The following is a 12,957-nucleotide window of genomic DNA, read 5'->3' as shown; positions in this document are numbered from 1 at the left end:
ATTTCTAATCATTTCCATGTCCTCCTGGCTCGTATAGGTTTTCTTAAAGTCTATTAGCAAGACAGGAGAGCTAGATGGAAACACTAATATGTTGCTCTCTGGTGTCTGCCAACCCCAAAGAAAGACCTAGACCTCAGAAAGGTGTGAGATACAGAAGGAACAGGGGAAAGAGAGATGGATGAAAGTCAGGGGCTGAGGGAAGAAGATGAATGAAGCAATAGTCCACTTCTGTCAGCTCCTTTTCTCCCTTGACCAATAGGTGCTGCCCAACCAATTTTGGCTCAGGGAGGCAAGTCACCCTCTGGGCTGTTCTGGTTTATCTGAAATCCTCAAACACCTGGGATGGGAACCAGTAGTACCATCAAAGGCGAACGTGGCATTCATTTTGGAGGCACCAGTGACGGCCAACTCGATTCCCACCTTTCAGGTTAGCAGAATGGGGGAAACTCTCGTGGGTAGGGAATAAAACCATTCTCCTGAGGGGAAGGAATATCTCTTAGTAACTGTGGTGGTGCTAACAGTTCTGGCATGGTAAAGGAGAATTTTGTTTGTTTGCTTCTGAAAGCTCTTTGCACTAGGAGCAGAGGGCATTGAAGACATTGTTGACCCTTTGAAGCTCCATTGAGAAAATTTTGAGAAAATTTGTCTATCAGAAGTGGGAGAGAAAAGGGAACAGGATTTACCAGCTCTACAGTTACTTGTCTAAGGGTGCTCCTAGGATTTCCCTCTCCCTAGAGATTTATATCACAAATGTATCAGATCTGTCAAGTCTTGAACATCCAGGGGATGCTCCATGAGTCCTGCGAGTGGGTGCTTGGAGGTGGCATGGCATAATGACAATAGTGCTATTGGTCTTTGAAACACCTCTTTACCTAAAAGAGGAGCTTTGCCCTCTCACCTCACTGCCATATCAGCCTACTCTGGCAGTGCCCTGGCTACACCACAAGATGTGGGTAGTTCATCAGCCTATTAAATCTGGAGTTTTCCAATGTTCTGTCACCGATGTTTTGGGGAGACGGGGTGGTGGTGCTGGAGATCAGGCCTGGAGGCTTAGGTAGCACGGGTTAGGCAAGTGTCCTACTCAAGGTCAAGGACAGAGTAGATTGAGACTCTAATCCAGTGTTTTCTGCACTCTCATCACTGTGAAAGAAAGAGGTCACAAATAAGCAAGGAATTAAGAGCCGGTTATCCCAGGGTTTGTAGGGTGAATGAAGGCATCTGAAGAGAGAGTGCCAGGGATAGCTGTTTTTTTTTTTAAGCAAACTTTCCTTTCATTCACAAATTATGGCAGGCAGGGGAATAAGTGGAAAATTTCCGGAATGGGGAAGGGTTCCCATTTTCTGTCATTCCCTGGAACTTCCAAGGGCAAAGAATGGAATCAGATCCAGGACAGGAGGCAGCAAATTTGCAAGACTAATGAAATTTGCCATTCTAAGGAAGTGAAGGGTGGTGAGAGGTGGTCTCAGTCAGCTGTGTGGGTCTTGGCTGGTTTGGGGCAGTCCTGCCAAAACTGAACTCTATGGTTTCTTTGAATTGTGTATGGTTGCCCCCATTCTTCCCTGGGGTGATTAAATCGATGTCACAACTACTGAGCCACCTACACAACTCTTTTCTTTCATTTACAAAACAACAAACAAACAGTTGCCTCAAACCCACGACCCTCCTGCCTCAGCCTCCTGAGTGCTAAGGTTGGAGTGTGCACCACCATACCTAAATTTTCCTTTTCTTACAGAAATGACTAATGGCTATTCAAAGAAATAAATGATAGACAAAGCTTGAGTCGAAACGAGAGGAAGTAGAGCAGCCTCTAGGCAGTGAAGCCTGGAAGTGGTAGAGCAGACTCTAGGTAGCCAGCTCTGGAGGAGGGGGAAGAGGCATGGGGGGATCCTTTGGATAGAACAGTCTGTAGAGACAGGCAGAAGACTAGGCACCAATTCATGTGTGGAAAGCTAGAAGAGAGGCAAGCAAGAAAGGTGGCACTTCCCCTGGGTTTCTCAAACCCTAGTTCAGAAGGAAATGGAGTTGGGACCTCTACTCGACGACCCAGACAAGCAAAACTGTGTGAAAGATGGGTAACTGTCTAGTTCTTAGAACCTGGGAAATTAAAGACATGTTTGTTGAGTGAATGAAAGAATGAATGGATGGAAGGATGGAAGAATGGCTAGATGAGTGAATGGGTGGATTTTATTTTACTTTTCAAGACAGAGTTTCTCTGTGCCCTGGCTGTCCTGGAACTCGACTCTATAGACCTGCCTCTGTCTCCCAAGTGCTGGGATTAAAGGTGTGAGCCTCTACCCCAGTTTATTTTTAAATGAACAGAAGGAATACAGGTAGGAAATGAGAGAAAAGAAGGGATTGTTACCTTGTTCTCTTTTCCCCTCATGTCAGAAAAGCATGTCTTAGAGTTGGGAAAACTATACCAGATCAGATTACATAAGAGACCAGAGAAAAAAGTCAGAATACTTTTCAGATACAAGTAATTCATGGATTTTAAGCAACTTTAATTTATTTAAATTTTTATTGTTTTTATTGAGCTATACATTTTTCTCCACCCCCCTCCTGCCCTTTCACGTGACCCTTATGCTCCCAATTTACTCAGGACATCTTGTCTTTTTCTCCTTCCTATGTAGATCCATGTATGTCTCTCTTAGGGTCCTCTTTGTTGTCTAGTTTCTCTGGGGTTGTGGCCTGTAGGCTGTTTTTTCTTTATGTCTAAAAGCCACTTATAAGTGAATACATATTATATTTGTCTTTCTGGGTCTCGGTTACCTCACTCAATATGGTTTTTTTCTAGATTGCCTGTACATTTCAAAATGTCACTGTTTTCTTTCCGCTGAGTAATACTCCATTGTGTAAATGTACCACATTTTCTTTATTCATTCTTCGGTTGAGAGGCGTCTAAGTTGCCCCTCAAATGGAGAATTTATTTAATTTTTATATGGTTGCTTCTCCCTCAGCTCTATTCTATAGGCAAGTCAAGGCTGAAGAAATTGGGTCAGGAACCCCCCTGGGCACTTCCTACTTCTATCCCAGGTGTCATCCTCAGGGCCGGACTAGGCTCACTAATGTGAAAGCATAGAGCTGATTCTTAGTAAAAAGGAGCCTCCAAAAGGTGTGATTCCCATGGGGAGGTGTGTGTGTGTGTGTGTGTGTGTGTTGTGTGTATGTGTGTGCACGCGCACGCTCCCTTCCCTTCTCCCAGTTAGTCTGTCTCTGAACTTGTGGTCTTTGAGTCTTCCTCCATTTGAACTCATCCTCCATTAGAGGAAATGCTTCATCACTGGTTCCGCCTTAATAGGCTTTTTGAGAAAACTGATTGGGTTAGAGTCACTGTAGTCAGGCTAGGTTGTCCACGCTGACTTCATGATCTGTTTCTTTTTAGTCCCCCCCTCCCACCCCCCACACCTTTGTTTTTTAAGGCAAAACTGTTTTATATCAGTGGAGCCGCAAAACAACTTACAAAATGAGAGAGGCTATCAGCTCAGTTTCCAGTCGCTGTGATACAATACTCTAACAAACAGCAGCTCAAGGGAGAGAGGACTGAGTGAGATCACAATTTCAGGTTATGTCCCATTACTGCAGGGGAAATCAAGGCAACAGGCACGTGAAGCAGCCAGTCACATGACTTCCGCAGTCAAGGGCAGAGAGAAAGAAAGAATGCATTCACGCTACTGCTCAGCTCACTTTCTCCACTCATTTACAGCCCAGGACCCAAACACAAGGAAGGGGGCCACCCACAGCGGCCTGGGTCTCCCCACATCAATTAATGAATGTAATTAAAACAGTCCCCTACAGACACGCCCACAGGCCAACCTGACATCCATCATCAGCCCTTCTTCCCAGGTGATTCTAGATTGTGTCAAACTGACAATTAAAACCAACCATCAAGAGACAAACTATTCCGATTGCTAGAAGGAAACAGAAATAATTATGTGTCTGGCTGGCATTGGCTTTTGGAAAATGTTTACTTGTAATCAGCAAGTTGGGTGAGATGGGAAATGGAGAGCCAGTCTTGGCTGTTCTGAGAGTGTATATCTTCTTACAACATAACCACAATCCAAAGTCAACTAATACCATTTTGGATTGCACCTTCTACATTTGTGAAACAATTAGCTTGGACCATTCCATCCTGGTTATTGCACAAGGTGTCTGGGTTTTTATAAGCATTGCTATGAAGGGCCAGGCACCGGGGGGCAACAGATGAGTCCTTACAAGGAAAAGCTGTGGGCACTGTGGAGCTTGTGGGCTGGAAAGTCTAAAGTCTTCCTACACCTCTCTCTGCCTCAGTCTTCCTCTCTCAAGTGATAATGCCTTTCTGAAGAAGCATACTGTTTTAAACGAGAGGACAGGATGCACACTCGCCGTGGTCCTTGTATGGCCTCATATCTTGCAGCTCAATGGTCAGCAGGTCCATCCTGGCTACAGGATCTCTTTGGAGACTTGCCTCCTTCTGCCTGGTGACTCAATGGTCAGTTTGGCTCTGGAAGAATTGCATGGAAAGGGCAGTATGTGTCCAGTAAGTTTCCCGCGCTGTGAGCACAGAGTGGAGCCAGGTTCCAGTCGATGACGGCGGGTTTCCCTTGTTGCCGTTACAAGAATTTCTGTCAGTGAAATGCTGGCAACAGTTATGTCCAGTGATGCAGGTTTTAATCAGAAAATTTAATTTTGTTCACCATTCATGGAGCGTGCATGGTGAGAAATATTGCTTACCACATGTACTTCCAGCACCCCGCTCTGTGCAAAAGGCATTTTAATTTATTTCCCACCTTTCTTCGCAACAATGCCCCGTGCACTTGGGGGCAGGACGTGGCTCCAGTGGCTGGAGCCGCTCAAGAAGCCACCGAGGAGGGTGTGCTGCAGTTCACTCAGGGATGCTTATTTGGAGCAATTAAAAGAAGAAACTTTCATAGTTTCTTTTCAAGGCGGATGCTCAGCTGGCCAGGATAGCAGTGCTTAGCCCTCACAGAACCCAGTGCTACCAGCCGTGGTCTCTCTCTATAAGGATTTGCTTCCCTGATTGACAGTTTTCGCCTCAGCTCACTCTGTTTCCCCAGGTGGCTTGTAGCCTTTGGAAGAGTTATCTGTTGTGAAAATGTTCACACATCTTTCACACGAAGAGCATACACGTGATTGATAGCCAGCAACAGCAAGGGAGGGGCAGGCTGGCCAGGTCAGATTCTGGTAGGGATTTGTCTCAGTCATTCTTGATCAGAGAAGTAAAGTCAGGCCCACACCCATTCATGTAGGGAGAACAGGCACACAGCTAACTGCCCCTGGGAGACCAACAGAGGCCACCTATGGACAAGTTTGATAGGTCTCAAGGGTGTAAGACCAACTTCTTTAGAACAAGAAGCAGCACCATATGGTGGGGGATTGCCATAACCAGCTGTGAGCAGGGTAGGGCGTGATCAGAGCAGGAGGCACTATAGAGGGGGAGGCGGAGTCAGAGGGGAGGCGGAGTCAGAGGGAGGAGGAGAGTCAGAGAGGAAGGTAGAGAGTAGGCGGGCTCAGAGAAAGAAGGCGGAGTCAGAGGGGAGGCGGAGTCAGAGGGAGGAGGAGAGTCAGAGAGGAAGGTAGAGAGTAGGCGGGCTCAGAGAAAGAAGGCGGAGTCAGAGGAGGAGGCAGACTCAAAGGGGATGCCAGGACTAGGTTTGGCCAAGAAGCCTGTGGAGGGGGTAGTAATCAGCTGCAGAACTGAGCATGTCAAGTGAATGAGGTCTACAAAACACAGCTAGAGAAGCCCCTGTTCTCTGTGTGGCTCTGGTCTGCTGGACCCTCTCTCCGCGCTCCTTCTCAATCTTTCCCAGCAGGCTATGTGATGAAGCGGCCATCCCTTCTCTCCTTACCGCCCTTCACTTCTTCCCAGGTGTCTGAACCACTTCACCAGGCTTTCCCCGTATTTGACCCTGTGTTTGAGAGGAGGCACTGGTGGCTCAAATGGGAGCCTCCACACACTGTCCTGGTCACAGGACCAACTGCAGAACCCTGGTGAGGGTCCCCCTGGGCCTGGCAGGTGCACAGGCAGAGCTGGGGCGGCTCCGCTAAGCCATTTACCCGCAATGTCAAACTGAATCCTGCTCAACCCAAAGAGGATGAGCTGCTTCATCTAAAGGAATGTGTAGGGTGTGTGTGTGGGGGGGGGGGGGATTGGAGAGAGGACTCCATGGATAGGAGTGTTCTTGGTGTCCTTAGTGTCCTTGCAGAGGACCCAGGTTCACTTTCCAGCATACAAACATCTGTAACCCCAGTTCCAGGGCATGTGATACACTGTTCTGACCTTCATGGGCACCAGGAACATGGTGCACATACAACCATGCAGGCAAAACATTCATGCATGAAGTAAAATGAATATATTATTTAAATACATATTTAATTTAAATATGTTAATCTTAAATTATATCTAAATATAATTTAAATTATATAAATTTAAATATAGAATGTATTTATATGCATAAATATATTATATATGTAGTTTGTAAATATATGTTGTAATGCACAATCAAATATATAATATATAGATTATATATAAATTATAAGTATAAATATAATGTACTTTGTAAATATATTTTTAATATATAAATTTAAATATATAATGTATAAATCATATATATGAATGTAGGCCATAAGGCCAAATCCAGACCTTAGCAGACTACTTCTGGAGCCGCACTCTTTCCGCCACAGGGCGGGCCCTCTGTACAAGCACCTTCTCTTAGGTGTGGGGCATTTAGGAATTCTAGGATCTGGGCGACTGACTTGGATAAGAGCAAGTAATTTTTATCACTGAACCATCTCTCCACATTCATTCACCTCTTTGGGTTGGGGGGAGAGGAGGAGGAGGGAGAGAGAAAGGGAGAGAGCGAGCCTGTCCTGGGAAGCACACATATGGAGGTTAGAGGAGTCAGTTCTTTTCTCCCACCATGTGGGCCTAACGGTCACCAGGCTTGGACGCCAACACCTTTACCCACTGAGCCATCTCACTGGCCCAGCACTCAATTATTCACTCATTCATTCAACATAAACTGACCAGGAGCAGGCACCTCCCTAGGCGACAGGCACAGACAAAGCCTCTGGTTAAGTTCCCACCTCATAAGCATGAGGTACAGAGATACGAGGTAGCGGGCGCCCGTCCTGTTCTACTTAATTCTTCCTCACCTAACCTGCCACCGCTCTGTCCCCTCGCTACTGCACTGTGTGAAGAAGCCATCCCATCCCTGTGTTCCCGACCCAGGACATTTCAAGGGAGAGGGGCGGGTGTGTGGAGGCCCTATGGTTCCCTCCCTGGGCCACGGGGCTGTTTCATCTCTGCTCCTCATATGAGAAGCTGCAGGCATTTGGACATGAGGGCAGTGTACACTTGACTTCTGGAATGTCTTTGAAGGCTAGCCTATAACACGCTGCCTGGAAGTGGAAATGATCCCACAAACAGTGAGTCACGGACACCCCCGTGTCCCCGGCATGAGAGCCAGGTGTATAAACAGAGCAGCGGTCCTCCACCCTGGAAGGCGCCTAGGAGTCTTTGGGGGACACAGAACAGGGGTCTTGAAGGATTCCTTTTCCTTTCTTTCTTTTCTCTTTTGTTTCTTGGTTGTTTTTGTTGTGGGTTTGGTTTGGTTTGGCTTGGTTTGGTTTGGTTTGGTTTGGTGTTTTCGAAACTGGGTCTCACTGTGTGGCTGTCCCCAAATTCACTATGTAGACCAGGGTGGCCTTGAACTCAGAGATTTGCTTGCCTATGCCTCCACTCCCAACTAGAATTCATTTTTCTATCATTTTCTACGACCAAGGCAGTGCCCCCAATGTACCCTGGACGTTCTTTTTAAACTCTTTGTCACTGTAGAGGACGTGAACTGCTTTGAAAGCCCACAGCGACTGGTGGCTCCATTCTCTTGCCATTCTAAGGTATTCTGGGACACTCAGCCCAGCTTGTGAGGCTGCCTGGTGTTCCCATTGTCCCACCGGATAAACACTGACACCGAGGCCCAGGAATACCAGCGTTCAGGACAGGGTCTCCCAGCATTTCTCCTTACCGTTGTGCACAGCCAAATTCTTAGATACTTTTAAGTCTCTTCCTTTTTTTTTTTTTTTTTTTTTTTTTGTAACGGCCTCCCCAGTGCTCGTTCTTTCAGTGGAGGTCGGCTCTTGGCTACTTTGTATGTTTGTTTTAAGAGATAATGAAGAGTAGAGGGAAGAAATGGAGTCAGAACAAAGTAAGGAAAACTTAAACTGAATCCTGGCTTTCACCGCCAGTAGAATTACTGCATACGCAAAAGGGCTTGGCTTCTTACAAAACACCTGCCTCCGGGCCAGTCACACAGTCACACATCTCCTTGCAGACACACAACAGAATCTCAACAGACTGAGTGGAAGTATTCTCTAAAAAAGTATTCTGAAGGTAATGACCTCATTAAGCTGGGAAAGGAATGGCCGAACGTGTGTGTGTGTGTGTGTGTGTGTGTGTGTGTGTGTGTGTGTGTGTGTGTGTGTGTGGAGGGGAGGGGGGTCTTCTGACCTAAGGCAAATAACTGTGATCAAAGCTTCCTGCATCTCTAGGGGAGGTCCTGGGCCTCAGAGGACAGCTAGCCCAGGACCAGGCCCTCTAGTCTAAGTGACTAAAGCCCTGGGGAGAGAGCCTTCATCCTCTACCCTCTTTTCCTAGTGACCCACAAGTAAGCAAGTAGACCCTGGGGCTACGGGGGTGGTGGGGAGGTGGCCGGAGAACAGTGGGAACATACGTTCCCTGTGCTGTTTGCTGAGACACTCCCAGGACCCCCAGCTGTAGAAACCTAAGCAAGGCCCGAGTCTACGAAGACCCTCAAATCAGACAGACGACGTTCTCGGCTACTGGCTGGCCTCTGCTTTTTATCTGAACTGGCAGCAGTCAATCCCAGCGACTTGATGGCTGTAGCTGAGACACAGAAAGGTTCAGTATTTTGTGTGTAGCATAAGTATATGAGACAATAAACATAGAGACTATTAGTTCTGAAGCATGACCACACCACCAAGGGAGTCACACCTTCTTTTCTGGGAAATGTCTACACCGGTGTGCCTGAATGTGAGGAATCTAGCTAACAAATTCTGAGGTTCTAGTTCCCTCTTTAATCAGCCTGGAGTAGAAAGGGGATTGTATATGAAATCAAAGCTCAGGTCAAGTGAGAGGAATTGTTCAATTCCTCTGTGGCCTCAAACTTTATAACCGAAAGTTCAGGTATTAATGCTTCCACAAAAATCACACTTTCATCTCTGGAGGTTCTACAGCTTAGCTTAGTTTGGTTGTTTGTCTCTCTAATCTGCAAAACAAAAACTGACCAGAGTTTTATCTCATGAATCTATGATGAGACTCAGAGATTGATATCTGTAAAAAGACTAAAAAATTTTTAGGCAGAGGCAGGTAGATCTCTGAGTTCGAGGTCAGCCTGGTCTTCAGAATGAGTTTCAGGACAGTCAGGGCTACAAGAAGAAACCCTGCCTCAAAAAACAAAACAAACAAAACAAAAAAACTAAAAACAAGAATAAGGCCAGGCAGTAGTGGCACACTTCTTTAACCAACAGAGGCAAGTGGATCTCTGTGAATTTGAAGTCAGCCTGGTCAATAAAGTGAGTTCCAAGACAGTCTACATTGTTTCATAGAGAAACCCTATCTCAAAAATTAAAAAATTTAAAAAAAGAAAAAAGAAACTACCATATTTTAAAAAGCAAACAAAACAACAACAACAACAACAGAAACTGGGTGTTGTGACACTGTCTCAGGTTAGCTGGGTATTGTGACACTGTCTCAGGTTAGCTGGGTGTTGTGACACTGTCTCAGGTTAGCTGGGTGTTGTGACACTGTCTCAGGTTAGCTGGGTGTTGTGACACTGTCTCAGGTTAGCTGGGTGTTGTGACACTGTCTCAGGTTAGCTGGGTGTTGTGACACTGTCTCAGGTTAGCTGAGTATTGTGACACTGTCTCAGGTTTGTCTCAGGTTAGCTGGGTGTTGTGACACTGTCTCAGGTTAGCTGGGTATTGTGACACTGTCTCAGGTTAGCTGGGTGTTGTGACACTGTCTCAGGTTAGCTGGGTATTGTGACACTGTCTCAGGTTAGCTGGGTGTTGTGACCCTGTCTCAGGTTAGCTGGGTGTTGTGACCCTGTCTCAGGTTAGCTGGGTGTTGTGACACTGTCTCAGGTTAGCCTGAGGCTCCTGGACTCCGCTGGTCCTCTGGCCTCCGTGTGCTGCACAGCTGGGACATAGGTGCCTGCCCAGGACCGCTGGATAAGTTTTCTCTTTCTTTTTCTTCGATTTCCCAGATATCTTACTCATCCTGGCCCTGAACTCATGGTGATCCCCCTGCCTCAGTTTCCTGAGTGCTGGGATTATAGGAATATGCTATCATGTCTCACCCAACAGACAATTCTAATATGCAGACAAGGTACAGCCAGCCCATTGGTACAGATGACCTCAGAAGTCTTTGTTTGGCCTCCCAGTGCATGGTTTATATAGTTGAAAACTTAAATACAAATACTGAGAAAATCTACTCTACTAAGATTTAAAAAAAATTAAAAACTCTTAATCTACTGAACAATTCCTTCTTACAAAATTCAGAGGTGACAAATCTACTTCACTAGTAGGCTTGGACCCAAGTCCAACAAAGTATTTTGGGCAGGTGTTATAAGTCTATAAAAATTACATTTTTCCCCACATTTTAATAAACTCAAGTGGGTTTTAAGTCCACCACAAAACACAGATTTACTTTTTGCCCTTGAGAATCAAAAGGCAGTCAAAGCTTTTGATTTACAGGAGAAAATTTTAGAACTCAAAAGGACCAAAGAGAAATTTGTACACTGAAGACAGACAGATGAGAAGCATTGGGAGGACATGGTTCACAAGCCTGTATATGCCTCTAATCTCAGCGTTTTGGAGCTGAGGTAGGAGGACTGACATGAATTTGAGAGTCCAGCTCCAAAGAGCAGGACTCTGTCTCAAAAAAAAATGAAATAAAATTAGGGAGAAGAAACTAAATTACTAAGATACTAAGTTACTAAAATATTAAGTTACTGAGCTGTTAGTTTGGGATGACAATACACACACACACACACACACACACACAGAGAGAGAGACAGAGAGAGAGAGAGAGAGAGAGAGAGAATACGAAGCGAGCCTTGAGGTATGGATGGGAACCTTTAATGGGGAGGGGGGGTCACACTGTACAAACTTTAAGGAACAAGCAGGGAAGGCCTAACTCCCTAGCTAGTGTCTCCCTGGGAAACCAACTCTTCCAATGCTGCTCAGCTTTTTGGAGGTGGATTTTATTTTTTTCTTGAAGCCTAGTGCCCACTCCTAGAATGGCAGCGTGCCTCTGTGTGCCTCCACACTGGCTGCAGCAGCAGAGGGTGTGGAGGTAGAAAAACTTACCACGCAAAAGGCAGGAAACAGAAATACTGCGTTTGGGATCTGGATCAGAAATCCAAATTAAAAGAACACCATTGCCGACAGAAACATGCATTTCTAAAGATATTTATTTGAAAGTTTGGAAGAAAGCAAAGCTCATGCCCTGGGGGCTCCTGGGAGTATATACAAAATACAATAATTAAATTAAGTCCAGCAGTTAAAATTTCTCATAAAAAGAAAGAGCTGGAGAGCTTCCCAATGGGGAAGGCTTGACTTAAAAGGAAGGTTTTACTCCATGGCCTGAAGGTCAACAAACTGGGGCTCCATGAGAATGTATAAAATTTCTTAAAGCCGCTCTTCGGTCTTTGTTTTGCTGAAAGAAAATAAAAGAGTAAAAGGGGACAAGTTTTGAAAATTTGAAACAAAAAAAAAAAAGAAGGCGCTGTCCTAAAATCATCGGGATTTTTATAAACGCCACACTGGAGGCTGTGAAAACAGAGCCCTTTCCCTGAGCGCTAATCAAACACACATGCTCTTCAAGAAGGAAGCCGGGGAAACGGCCATGGAAGCTTTTGAACAAATCTCTTCAGAATACACTCATTTTCAGACTTGCAAATTCAGGTCGAATTCACTTGCCAGTTAATTCTGAACATATTTTCCTTTAATATTTCAATATTTTCATAAATACATTTTACAATTTAAAATGCTTTACATGATACAAAGACTGGTGAAGGTGTGTGTGTGTTTCATGTGGCAAAGTTATTAGAATGATCTTGGGTTCCATTCTAAAATGGAATATTTATCACAATTTGAAAATGTCTTTTTGTGGCGGGGAGGGGGGTGAGACAGGGTTTCTCTGTATAATAGCTCTGGCTGTCCTGGAACTCACTTTTTAAACCAGGTTGGTTTTGAACTCACAGAGATCCGCCTGCCTCTGCCTCTCGAGTGCTGGGGTTAAAGGTGTGAGCCATCGCCACCCAGCGAAAATGTCAGTTTTTAAATAATGATCATTTGTTACTGTTTCTGGTACTGTCTTCACCCAAAAGGAATAAAATTAAGATGGAAACCAAATCTCATAAGCTTGATATAAATATCTTTATACCTTAATAAGTTATACAAAAATTATATTTTATAGTTTTATAGAGATATAGACGATTTCTATCAAGGGAAGCCTGATCACTTCTAAGCACCTTTCTGGGCTCCCACATAAGCATCACACAATGCACTCAGCCTCTGATAAAGCATTATGAAGTAATAACCAATCTGCTGTGTCCTGCAAGGCCTAAACAGAGTTGACTGATGCTGTCTTGCATGAAGACAGCATGATTGGATGTACCACATTAGGAAGAGCAACAATATTTAATTTACTGAATAATTAGTGATCTCATTGTCATTTCTCCTTTGATTCTCAAAGTACGGCATTAGCCGTCCCTGGCACTCAGGGTCTCTCCAGTAAACGGGCACGGAGCTCAGCCGGTGCCAAGTTCACAGTAAATGCCGGATTGTGGAATGTTCTCTAAGCAGCGGGGACTTCAGCTAGAATTACCTCCAAAATATGAGCTCAGAATTGGGGGGAGGGGGGGGGTTGCCTAA

The 12,957-nt window shown here is 45.2% G+C and overlaps 1 protein-coding gene and 1 long non-coding RNA gene across 4 annotated transcripts in view; one reads left to right on the top strand and one right to left on the bottom strand.

Moving 5' to 3' along the window:
• Clybl (citramalyl-CoA lyase) overlaps positions 1 to 12,957 on the bottom strand; it is a 285,431-nt gene that overhangs the window by 33,895 nt on the left and 238,579 nt on the right. The window contains exon 8 of one of the 2 annotated variants that reach the window (XM_048421903.3): positions 11,475 to 11,737. The exons of the other annotated variant lie outside the window; for it this stretch is intronic. Within the exon in view, the coding sequence (XP_048277860.3) occupies positions 11,672 to 11,737 (66 nt within the window). The 3' untranslated portion in view covers positions 11,475 to 11,671. Of the gene's footprint in view, positions 1 to 11,474; positions 11,738 to 12,957 lie in introns of those variants that run through there. 2 annotated transcript variants of the gene reach the window in all.
• Positions 1 to 12,957, top strand: part of LOC125392126 (uncharacterized) — a 100,729-nt gene that overhangs the window by 26,894 nt on the left and 60,878 nt on the right. The window lies entirely within an intron of this gene.

The sequence above is a fragment of the Myodes glareolus genome, chromosome 12, assembly GCF_982192425.1.
Source record: "Myodes glareolus chromosome 12, mMyoGla1.1, whole genome shotgun sequence".
NCBI classification, from domain to species: domain Eukaryota; kingdom Metazoa; phylum Chordata; class Mammalia; order Rodentia; family Cricetidae; genus Myodes; species Myodes glareolus.
This window is presented reverse-complemented; position numbering and strand designations above follow the sequence as displayed.